This window comes from Citrus sinensis, chromosome 5 (genome assembly GCF_022201045.2).
Source record: "Citrus sinensis cultivar Valencia sweet orange chromosome 5, DVS_A1.0, whole genome shotgun sequence".
NCBI lineage: Eukaryota > Viridiplantae > Streptophyta > Magnoliopsida > Sapindales > Rutaceae > Citrus > Citrus sinensis.
Genome location: NC_068560.1, coordinates 33730056 through 33742867, shown reverse-complemented (window position 1 = coordinate 33742867; position 12812 = coordinate 33730056). Strand labels below are relative to the sequence as shown.

General features: G+C 32.6%; 1 protein-coding gene across 6 annotated transcripts; it reads right to left on the bottom strand.

Moving 5' to 3' along the window:
• Positions 1-5631: 5631 nt before the first annotated feature.
• Positions 5632-11293, bottom strand: LOC102609378 (ACT domain-containing protein ACR3). 6 transcript variants are annotated; one of them, XM_025096044.2, is made up of 11 exons: positions 11084-11293; positions 10930-10984; positions 10603-10665; positions 10031-10214; positions 9027-9118; positions 8822-8867; positions 8593-8707; positions 8388-8455; positions 7629-8258; positions 7449-7553; positions 5632-6251 (listed from the first exon to the last, which is right to left on the bottom strand). In XM_025096044.2, exons 5-11 carry the CDS (start codon positions 9095-9097, stop codon positions 5916-5918), a joined length of 1371 nt encoding a protein of 456 aa, XP_024951812.2. In that variant the 5' UTR covers positions 9098-9118; positions 10031-10214; positions 10603-10665; positions 10930-10984; positions 11084-11293; the 3' UTR covers positions 5632-5915. The 6 variants fall into 6 exon arrangements, with proteins under 6 accessions (XP_024951812.2, XP_024951811.2, XP_006472894.2 ...); XM_025096043.2 differs by having other exon boundaries at positions 10930-11293; XM_006472831.4 differs by lacking the exon at positions 10031-10214.
• Between the last annotated feature and the right edge of the window lie 1519 nt (positions 11294-12812).

The following is a 12812-nucleotide window of genomic DNA, read 5'->3' as shown; positions in this document are numbered from 1 at the left end:
GATCCTGCAGGATCCCATCCCAATTGGAAAAATTTATATTCTTAATCGGCAATGAGATGGGATGGGATTGGCAGATGGGATGAAATTTGTCAATTTCACTCCCGTCCCGTATATGTATTTGGGATAAAAAAATGTCTCACTCCCGTCTCTAAATTTTTTTATGGGATAAAAATATGTCTCAATTCCATTTCATCAGGAAAAATTGTCATCCTTAGAGCTTAGGGACGAACTTGATACAAATGAAAAATTCATGCTATTCTTTGAAAAAATGTAAAAGTTTAAGGATTCGTAAGTTATTGGCCCTCAAATGAATACTGCAAGGAATAATTAAAAAAATGAAAAAGGTCAGAAATTAGAGAATAATAGTTAGTGGAGGAGAGTTCCTCCTATTTGTGTGTAGAAGGTTCTTTTGTTTAAAACCGAAGCCGCACCTTAAAGCAATTCCAAAGGCTCTCTTCCGGTTTTTGCATCTTTAACATGACTTGCAATAACGAGTGTAAAGGTTGGAATCTTCATAAAAATATTTATGGGATTTATTTATAATTCTTTCTCAATTATTAAATAATTGACTGGAGTCAGTCTATTCTTTAAGAAATGTGAGTAGAGTGAACAACCCTCGAATATTTGAGAGGGTTTGAAGAATTTGGGCAGCGCTTCAGAGAAGTACATGCCACGAAGAATATCCCAATTGTAGAATCTGTTTGTAAATATTAATTATAATACTTACAGTCCTGTATAACAGTATTCAAAAAAAAAAAAACCATGACTTGCAATAGCATTTAGTTCAATAAAGAGAATTCTTACACTTATAATAGTGAAAGTAAAAGTTTGAATCCCTATAAGAGTTTTATAGAGATTAATTTTTTATTATTCCTTAATTATCAGAAAATTAAATGAAAATATTCTCTCGTTTATGAAATGTGAGTGGAGTATGTACTCTCGAGTATTAGAGAGGATTTAAAGAATTTGATGAATCTGATGTATATATCAATTGTAATTCCTGATGTAATATTAATAACAATAAAATTTTAAAAAAAGCGTATGTAGAGAAATTATAAATCTGAAAATAGATTGAAAATTGGAAAAAAAAATTGTTATTCACTTTCGTTTTCACAATTGGTTCATGTGGTGTGTTAGGGTCAGTTTAGTATTCTTCTAGAATTTAAAAATAATTAATATTAGTTGTACGGTAGAAATAATTAGTTTTGAACAAAAATCAATTAAATGTTTAGCAAAATTTATTTTTAAATGTGCTGTAAATTTTAAAAATAATTATAAAATCTTACTATTAAAATTAGACATAATGTTAAATTAAATTTATTTAAACATTTATAAAATATTTTTTATTGTGTACATATGATAATTTGTAACTAAAATAAATATTTATATTTTTATATTTTTTATTTTGTTATCTCAATATAATTGGTAATAATAATAATTTATTTAAAGTTAATAATTTTATTTCATAATTAATAAGGATAAATTTATATTTTTATAATATATATATGAAGATATATATATATAATTATATTATGTATAAAAATAATTCTCAAAATCAAATTTTAAAAAGTTACTCCCTCCTCTCAAAATGTGTTGTAGGATGAGGTGATTTTAAAAAAAGAATTTATAAAAAAAAACAATTTCAAAGAGACCCTTATTTATGAACACACATGTGCTCATGGGTGGACACGCTAAAGCCTCTCCTGGGCCATTATTTTTTTTTCTTTTAAATGCGCCTTAAACCCCTTTTGAAAAAGATAAATATAAAGATTAAACTCCTTCTGAAAAAGATAAATATGAAGATTTTAAGCACTTTATATATATATATATATATATATATATATATAACAAAATACTCATGATTTAGCGATAAGAATGTTATTTACTAATTTAGAGACTTGATTCAAATCTCAGTAACTATATAATTTTATAAAAAATATGTTTTCAAAAATGCGGTCACAATGAATTCTGGTATTTAAAATAAATAATTTATTACTATCATTTTTAAATTTTAAAAACAATATCATTTAAATTTTTAAGATTTTAAATGTGTTTAAGTAAACAATAAAAAAACCTCAAATTAAATTAAAAATTTTTAATTTAAATATCCCCTAATTTAAGTGTCTAGGTCCGCCGATAATGTGTTCAATTTCGTTTAAAGGTAACGGATGAAAAATAATTTAACAAAAAATGGTGTAAATAGGGAGCAATCGATTTTTCTCTTTGTTTTCAACGACATGGTCCGTCAACTCATTCAACCACCTTCTCCAGTTCTACAATATAATACAAAATGCAACTTGAAACATATTGAGGCATTCATAATTGAAAAAAGATTAAACAACCTTTTTAATCCTATAAAAAATTTCCCATCAACGTAACCGGTTGAAGTTGATGGCCCCTTCGCCCTGTTTATAATTCCATCTTTGGCCAGTCTTATCATCTAACAACCAATCAAAACATTTATTATAACCCACTAACATCTGTGGATTGAAGAAATATTAAATGATAAATTAATCAGCTTTGGAGACTGACCCTGAATTCAAACTGCCAATATAATTGATCAGCCGCAAGTTAATTTGCACCACGAGCACCGCACGATAAAAACCAAAAAGGGAAATATAGAGCCAAGCCCCTTGAACACACGTGGCCAGAATTTAATAGAAATGATACAACAGACTAACATTATCAGGTGTTATCATCTATGTGTTATATCTAACGTGTAAATAAGAAAATTTAAGCTTTATCATATTAAAGATTAATGATTGAATCATTGAGTGAGTTAACTTGTTCTTGTGATATTATCATATTTATTCGCAGCTTCAACATGAAGACGTGAGGTGGTGGACACGTTTGAGAACGCAAGGGGCATTGATCGAATGAACTAAAACTTTACCGATTTATGTGATCATGTTCATGGTAACAAAAAATGTAATTTGTCAATAAAGCAAATTCATGAGTCATCTTTGCTGGCCAAAAACGAAAATGCATGAGTGGTAGGTCCGAAAAAAGGAAGAAACTCATGCAATCTTAATTATTAGTGTTCATCGATCGATCAGAATTTTAATGGTTTCTCTTCTTTGCGTGTGTATCCTCCACTTCTTTTGCTTTATCTATCTTCCACAAAGGGAACAAACAAACAAACACAGACAAAACCTATATAATTTTACCTATCAAACAGTGCTTCTAGTGAATGAACTAGTCACTGTTATTCGTCCAAATACATTTTCTTCTAATCAATGGAGGGTAACATGATTGATATTCGATGGGATGTCGATTCGATATGACATTAAAAATATTCTTTTTGATGAAAGAAGATAATATAAAATTCTTCTGAATTTGTTTGGCCACGCACCAACTTGGTGCTTTTGGGATATGGCGACTACTTTTTTTACGCCCGTAATTAGCTAATTAGGATAGCTTGTTTGTATGCATAATTGTCGTTTTTGTAGGTCTATCAATGCTTAGAATTGTTGTTCTGTTCAGGTGACGATGAAATTGGAGCGGGATTTTCGTATATTCAATCAATTAATTAATCATTGCCTTTAGGACTCTATTATCGGTACAATTTAGTAAATATACCCAAATTTGAGCTATGTTTATTGATTGTCCTCTTTTGTTTGTTTTGCTAATCAATATGAGCTTTTCCATATCAAATTTGAGCTATACAAATTACTTTTGAATATTATATTTTAATAAAATTTTATATTATTAAAATATCCACAATGTGATTTACTATTAAGTGCAACCAAGCAAAATACACTATCTCGACACTTATTTACTAAACCCACATCATAGACCCAGATTTTGTTTTTCTCAATTTCATCAAATTGGGCATCGAATTCTAATATCATAATAATTATTTTATTTTACAATTAATTTCTTTAATAGAAATCAAACTTCTGGCATTCTTTCATTTTGAGTAAGAGGCAAGAAGGAAAATTTTATTCTTCTTGTTTTGCAAAATCAATGGATTGCTTAGTAAAATCAATTGATGCTTTTAAAGTTACAAACATTTTAAATTGAAATAAGTTCCAATATTCATATGTGATAAGATGAAAAGGGATGATCATCTTTTTGCAATTGATATGAAACAAGCTTATCCAGCAATCAGCAGTAAATAGTTATTTTTTGGGTGTTGAGTGAAAATAACATATATACAAAAATGACTGGTTTGGTATTTTAAGAGTGTACTCAGTAAAAATAAAAATTTTAGAATTCATCAAATGAGCACACTAAGTGAAAGGGTGCTTAGAGTATCTCCTAGAATGCAAATAGCGCCACCTTTATTTTAAATACAAATTTTCAAGTATTTTAATTAAGCCTATTAATTTGACTTTTTAGTTGCTTTAAATCCTAAATAATAATAATAATAATAATAACCCCAAAAAAAAAAGACTCAATAGATAGTATGCTGATGTAGTTGCAAGCTACATTCGGTATATCGATTTGAAATTTTATTCAATCACCTCTTAGATCGTTATTCTTTTAAACAAACTTTAATTTGCTTTTGTTAAATTTCGTTAGAGTCAGCGTGTGTAGTGCAACCATTGAAATATATGCATACACAATTATTATTTCTTAGACATGAATGAGTCAAATTTAATTCCGAGAGATAAATGTATCAAGACTTATTAAGCTTTAAATAATCACCTGGATTAACGCCCATTCTTTTACAATTTTTGCTTTACACAACATAACATTGGACATATAATAATCATCATGCCAGTTGTACAATTCACATGTTTTTATTTTAACCAATACAAGAAACCAAAAGGATTAATTAATGTTCAAGCAAAATCCTTTCATTTCTTTATTTTATAAATAACGTCATACCTTGTAAGTAAGTCAATCATATTCTTGTCCAACTCATAAGTCCATGGGGCTAAGCAAGTTGATTAGTTAAAACTCCATCATAGTTAGTTCATATATATATATATATATACACACATACATACAGACACACACACGATATTATTAATTTATTATGATGATCTTGTTCGTTTTAAGAAACATATTTATTAACATCAAGTGAATCCGAACGTTTTTGACGGTACAAACATTGATTGATAAGCATGATTAATTTATAAAACGATCGAGAGGTTCGGATACTACACAAAATAATACAAGATTAATTTCAAGATTTTTTTTTTAAACTGATTAAGCATCAGTTGGTTACTGTATTACACAGAGATATATATAACTGCTATGACAACATGTCATTACACTAATATTTACAATCAGATATATATACATGAGACTTATATTATTATATTTTTATTCTATAAAGTACATGCCCATCCAAATACCCATCACAGAGGAGGAATGTCTCTACTTCACTCGCATTTCGTAAAGGAGAAAGACGTTATAAGAAGTCTCTACACAATTATGTTTAATTGAGAGAACTTAAGTTCGTGGAGACTCGAACCATTGTCCTCATAGTCATGTTTAATTTTGAGGGCAATGATTTACCACTGGGCTACCAGCCCAAGTGGCAAGATTAATTTCAAGATTGATGTTTGAAAATATGGAGTTTAACCGTTCAAAGTTAATACTCTAGAATATATATGGATATAAAAATATGATCAGATATGACGTTCGAAGCTACAAGCCTAGCTAATGTGTCAGGTATCGTAGGTAATACCAAATTTTTGTGAATAAGAAAACAAAAATAGTCCAACATTTCAAAATTCATGCATAGTCAGCTCAGCTGGCATCAATACATGTCTTTTGAGTCTTTGACACGCAGTTACATAAAACCCCTACTCCACGGGCCCATGCCCACTCCTGTAGCACTGAGCAGCAGCTTTATTACTATACATATTGACGATTTCATTGTATCTCCGCGACCATGTTACAGTTGTATATATAAAAATATCAACAGAACATAGGGTATATATACGTATCTATAAATATATTCAAGCCAAGAACCTTTCAAACAAGTTTCCGAAAAAGAAGCTTGTTTTGGGCCATCCAGCGATGCTAGCCTCAGGTTCTTTGTAGGCACTCCTGGAAGCTGGGACTTTCTTCACATTAAACAACATTGTGTGCCCGATTTCTTTACGCAGTGCTTCGATTGTCTTCATGTCTACTGGATTCCCAGAAGCATCTCTCACGTAGAACACATTCACTGCCTGCTCTCCAACTGTTGAGACGCCGGCTCTTGTGACTGATAATCCGTTTTCTCGCAGGATTCTTGTTACTTCTGACAGCAAACCGACTCTGTCTTTTGCGCACAGCTCCAGGCTAAGACCCTGACCACGCATGCGAGCACTTAATTACTGAATAAATATTACGAATTAGGATTGATATCATTGGTTAATTTTTCCATTTTCACCCTCAATTCCTTTGAAGCATTGTACATGACCTAATCTTTTGACGACTAGTATCAATCTATATTCACCTAAACGCACTTAATTATGTCAAAAAGCATACATAAGGATTACTCAGGTCTATACCCGATACATAACAAATAGAAATTTTTAGTTCTTTTTTTTTTTCCTAGAAAAGTTCAAGCTGCCTTCTACAAATTAGGGTTGAGCTTTTAATTAACAATTAACACCCCTTTAAATATCTTATAAAACCCAATAAATTTATTTTTACAATTTTAACCTTTAAAATCATCTTAAAAAATAAAAAGTTATGTTTCCAAACCCCCTCTTCATTCTTCATTGCCAATTTGCAATTAAATAGAGAGATTTCGTTTATAATTTCATTAATTGTAGAAAAAGTATTGGAACTTGCATGCAAAGTGCTTAAATGATTTTAGATTATAAGAAATCATCCAAACTGAAATAGAAATGAATTTTAATAGTTCACACAAAAAATTTACTTAAAGGGTACACAAAAAAATTTACTTAAAGGGTGAATGTTAAATTCTTTTTAGAGAGAGAAAGTCAAGATCATATGGAATTTTTTGAGAAATAGAATTGAAGGAAAATGATCCGAAAAAGCATCCCATATGGTCTTGACTTTATATTATGAGAGAAAATCCAAACCGAATTCAAAATTTATAGAGAAGAAAATTATTTAAGTGAAGAAAGTTGTAGAGAGAGAAATGAAGATCGTTTAGAGAGAGATAGAACGAAAAGATGACCGGGTGGGGATTTTTCAGGAAAAATTGTGTTGGGATAACTCTAAAACTAAACTGAAAGAGGGTTTAAAAAGAGTTTTTGGGCGGTGTCACAAGTATGGCTGTACAAATTTACATCCTTTATGGAAAGCCCACATACTTAATCTAGGCCCAAGCCTGCCTTTTCGTGTAGGTCAATCAATCCATTTATCGGGTGACAAGCCGAGCACAACTCCATTCTTAAAGCAAACAATAATATATAATACCCAAAAAGTTATTTTGAGCATTACTGATATGATATATTATTATAGTGTGGGAGTGGGCTGTCGCATGCAAATTAAGAATTGTCGCCCATGGAATAGAATGAAAATTTACTCACCTCGCTTACTCTTCTCCGAATTGCAGCTTCAAGGCATTTGATGACTCTTTCCTTCTCTCCCTCGGTATCAAGTATGCATCCGTCCATGTGGCGAATGTAATACTCCTAAACAAGCTTACGAATCATGACATATGTTACATACACAAGTTCTAAATGAAAACATTATTCAAGCACACGTACCTGGGAAGCATGAGGCCCATCAGATGAAATGGCGGCATGAAAAACAACATATTGCATGTCAGTGAGTGTGCAGACAATATCAAACATCAGCTTGGCCCGGTCTCTGCACTTGACATTCACAACTGAATACCCCTTATCTTCTAGACGCTCAACTGTGATCTCAGGCTTGAACGACGGCGTATGGTCAACCTGATCGGCGGTGGTCACCCCGCCGCCTTCGTAGTCCCTGTCAGCAAAGAACATTTGGTGCAGCCTTCGATCAACGTGGGTGAACCCCATGGAGAAACTCGTGCGAGCCACCTTCTCACTGTCCTCGTCATCGCAGCCACGTAAGATGTTCTTGAGCTGCTCTTCCATGAGTGATAATCTTGTTTGGTCGCCCACGGCGCGGCACGTGGTGTCGTCGTTGACGTAGAGCACGCATGCTATTCGCCGGTTGTGAGTCCAGACTTCGGCGGCGGCTACGTTGAACCGGAGGTTGGCGAGGACTGCGGAGATTTCGGACAGGAGACCCGGACGGTCTCGGCCTATTAGTTCGATGGCCGTGTGGTCACCAACCGAGTGCACACCCACTTGTTTGCTCGGCCAAGTCTTCGCTCCAGCTGTGATGTGGCCTTTGGGCCCCAGAGCCTATTAGTTATTGGTAATGATGTTGCAATTGTGTGTCATTATATATGTTGTGCACACTTTTATGATCATTAATTAAATTCAAAATTTAAAGAGAGAGCATGTGCATGTGCCATGTACGTATATATGTACCTTCTCTATGTAGTCAATGGTTTTGCCATCAGTAATCTTCTTCCCTTGCTGATCGATCACATGAAATACTGTTAATTCGTCCAAAGACAGTTTGAAATTAATAAATGCATAGGGAAGAAGTTAATTAGTTATGGACTATTTAGCTCGAAATTGATCTATAAAATGGGTAATTAGTGATGGATAAAACAGAAGTACAAAATATCACCGTCCATGAACCATCCGCCATCAGAGGAGATGTAAGCCTTGGTGATAATGAGGTCAAGGTCTGATAAAACTTGCACTACTTCCAGCAGTATTCCTGGTTTGTTCACACTGTCTACCTATAAACAAGCATGCATTAATTCATTTTAATTGTTACATACACATTCATTTTTTTTTTAAATTAACTAATAATCGTGCGCCCAATAGAGAATACGTTAGAAAATAAATCATACCTTGACCACCGTACACTCAGGACAGCTAGAATTGTCAACGGACGCCCTGCAAATTGCATAATTCCAGTGATTTACAAGAACAACAAGATGACTTATCTAAGCCCAAGAATCTGATCAATTCATTGAGTCCCCAAACCCATTGGGGTAAATTAAAGCACAAACAATTCGGTAGTTGGAGGGGTGAAAGTATGAAGTGAAATATAACCTTGGAGGATTAATTCTGAGGCTCAAGCTTTCATACTCCGGATCGAAGTATGGCCAATAAGCATTAGCCATTTAGGATGCCTCTCTCTGATCCTGTATTCACAAAACAATGGCGTCAATGCTTCAAACTTAGGGATCGATTGGCTATATATCAATGCAACGTTACGAGGTCAACACAATTTGAGAACTTCAAACACATTATATTAAAATTTGAAAAATGATTGGGGAATCATAGCATGACAAAATACTAATAAAATCAGATTAAAAAACGACGTCACTAATAACTTAAAAATTCAAAAATTTTCAACATAATTCGGATTCTCGATTTTATGTAATTAATAGGATCAATCCCTCGAATTGTGTTGCTTAACTCCTGTTAGTTGTTAAAAGCTCACATTGCTAACTTATAAAGATCACAAAACACAGCTTAGGCTAGCCCCATTTGAAATTATGGTGCAGGAAGTTTGAAGTCATAGTGGCTGCAAAATAAAAGCATTACTAAAATTAAAGAATATCCGGGATTGTTTTCGAGAGATTCAAAAGTGATTGAAATTTAAAAAAAAAAAAAATCACTTTTGATAAAATTATAAAATCATCTTAAAGTAAAGTTTAAAAAGAAAAGAAAGAGTAATTTTTTAAAATATAATTTTAAGAATTAATTTTATACTTAATATAATTTTATTTATGAAATTATGAATTCTAATTGCTCGGGAAACTGTTTGAATCAAACAATAAATGGTCTGCTGGTAGAAGCAAAGTTGAATTGGTAATGGTGATATTAATGGTCTAATGGGGCACGAAATACCATTTCTGTCCACACCTACACTGCACATGCCCCAAACTTTGATTTGTCAAAAGATAAATGAACTAAAAATAAAAAGAAGTGGGACCTGCGAATGTGAGCCGGCATATAAATAAGAATGTGTCGGTAAGCAGAACAAAGATCATTTGGCAGCACTAGAAAGTGAGCTGAGACCCAAAAAAATTGGGCTTTATATTTTGTACCTTTTTTTTCCCCATCCTAAATGATATTCGCCGTATCCATACAGAGTATTCCACGACCAGCACAAAAGCTCGATCGATCACAATATTTATATTTGGACTATGTAACTGGATCACCCACCAAGTTCTAAAATACATGCAAACTGATTGCCCGAACTGACTGACCTTGATATTGATAGAGACGGGCCTTCAAATAAGTTGCCAACTCGTCACTAACTGTACAGTTTTAACAGCTTTTGGTCTTGATAGAATTTCACCATGAATCGACTTTGTTTAAATGGCAAATACTTTCTGGGTTTTGTTAACTAATTAGCTGTCACGATAACATAAAAATTATATCTCCTTTTTGTTGTTTAGTGATTTAGTTAGTGAATTTGTCTACGCATGAAAATCAAAAATTAATTAATTGCAAAATGTAAAACGACATCTCTTGTGCATGGTAAGTAATTAAGCGAAAACTTTACTGCTCTAATAAATTAACAGACAACTTGCTAATTATTCATCTAATGCAAACAAAAAAGAGAACCACAGCATCATCATGAATTAGAGAAGCGTTCAATTATTAGAAAACTTACCAAAGAATATTTGCTAATTAGTGAAGCGAAAGCTGTGGCCGGCCAAGAAATCTCGAAGGAAACCTTTAAATGCCACGAAAAAGGAAAAAAAAAATTACTTTTTCTCCTTTGGAGAAGAAACAGAGAGAGCACGTGAAATTATATAACCGATGATATTGGCCAGAAGATTATTGAAAAACACATTTATACATCTGAAATCAAGAATTAATTTGTCAGAATAAGTTGAACAAGTGGGGCGTTGCAGTTGATGCTCTGAAAAATCTCAAGAACGAAATGTTTTAGAAGAGAAATAAGACAACTGCGGGAAACCTGTCATATAATAATTACCTGGAAAGCTCCTCCGAAACTCCAATAGAAAGCGAAAAAGCTTCTTCACATCCTCCTGAACTCAAATACAGCAAAATAACTACAGGCAGAGACAGTACGGAGAGGATATAATTAATAAAGAAACTGAAGCTGAAGCAGAGGGTGCCTTCTTAACTTTAACTTCTGCTTTCTACGTTGGAAAAGCACTTTCATATATCATGGCTTATGGGTAACTGGTTTATGCTCTCTCTCTCTCTCTCTCTCTCTAAAGTCTTAAACCGAAAAATGCTCTCTCTCTCTAGTCTCTTCCAATGAAAGGCTTAAATATATAAACTAAACAAGACGAACTCTTTGGTGGTCGATGTGATGATGGCGTGGAGTGATTCGTGAATGGACAAAGCCCTTTAAATATGATTTTCTTTTTAAGTGTAATGGCATCTGGGTCCCTAGAAAAACTACGAACAGAATTTTATTTTATGATTTGTATAGGCCTCTTATGTGATATTGTCAGATTCCATTAAGAGTGTCTTTTTTTTTCTTTTTCTTTTTTTCTCTTCAAGTTCCATTAAGAGTTAATGCGTTAATATCATACATAATTGAACTGTGACATCATTCAAAAATTAGAAGAGAATACTTTTTAAAATATACATATAATAATAATAATAATAATGTGTATGCATAACAAGGAGGTGTATTGGAGTCTAGTTTAGAAATTTTAAAATCTACTTCTTAAATATGGATTCCAAATATAAGGAGAAAATTTAATTTTAAATGCATATTCAAAATCTCAAACTCTTGACCTTAAGAATAAAGAAAAAAAAAAGTGTGCACTACTTAACCAAAAAGTGGCTTGTAATAATTGAATAATTCATCCTTAAAAAAACTAGAAAAAGAAATATTTTTAAATAAGTTAAGTTCAGGGATATAACAGTCAAATTATGTAATTCATTATGGACACTGCAGGGATTTTTAAAATATTTTGTGAATTGTATCCTTGATAGTTATTTTACTAAAATTAAGGGAGCCCAACGTTATTGCGCCATATATTTTAATTGAAATAGAAAAATGATTACTTAGAAATGACGCGGCACGCGAACATCTGCCTCTTGCAATCCGTGTAATAACAACAGTTTGTCTCATTAATCGATTGTGCGCGTGAAACCACGGCCTTATCTACGAGTGCTTGTGTTGTCGTGCAGTGGTAGTATTGCGGTCTAGCAAGTGGAGATCCTGTCGCAACTCGCAAAATGACAGGAATTTAGGAACACGATCGTATTAACGCGCGTGACACTTGTGTCCGATCGTTTTTAACTGCTGGCACAGACACACAAAGCACAGTTGTTCTTCGTTGCATTATTTTGTGTCCAATTTACAAAAAAGTACAAGTGAATCAACAGAATGACGAAGATACCCTTATTTGGCTTTTGAGTATCGGTACCATGGATAATGTCTCCCTGCTGGGCCAACCTCCACCGTTGATACATTATCATGATAAAATTAAAATATGGTATTTGATGGGATGGTCTATGATCAGTTGTTTGTCCTTAATTAGCAGGCAAATGTGGCTTCAAATTTTTGGGTATTTTATCGTTAAGGAATTGTTTACAAAAATGGTACGTAGGGTCTGAAAAAAAAAAATCTATAGATATATTTATATAAAGAAACAAAAACAAAACAAACGAATCTCTACTTTCTTTCTTTTTTTTCACTTGACGTCCTTTCTATGATAACTTATATTAATATAACATAAACTTTTAAATATTGATATACAATCAACCGCCCATTTCTCAAATATCATAATCCACAACAATAAGATAATTATTCTCTATCTTTTATGTGAATCCGTTGTTGTTAATGAATCAAAATTTTGCATGTTAATTGTAACCAAGAGAAATGGAATCAAA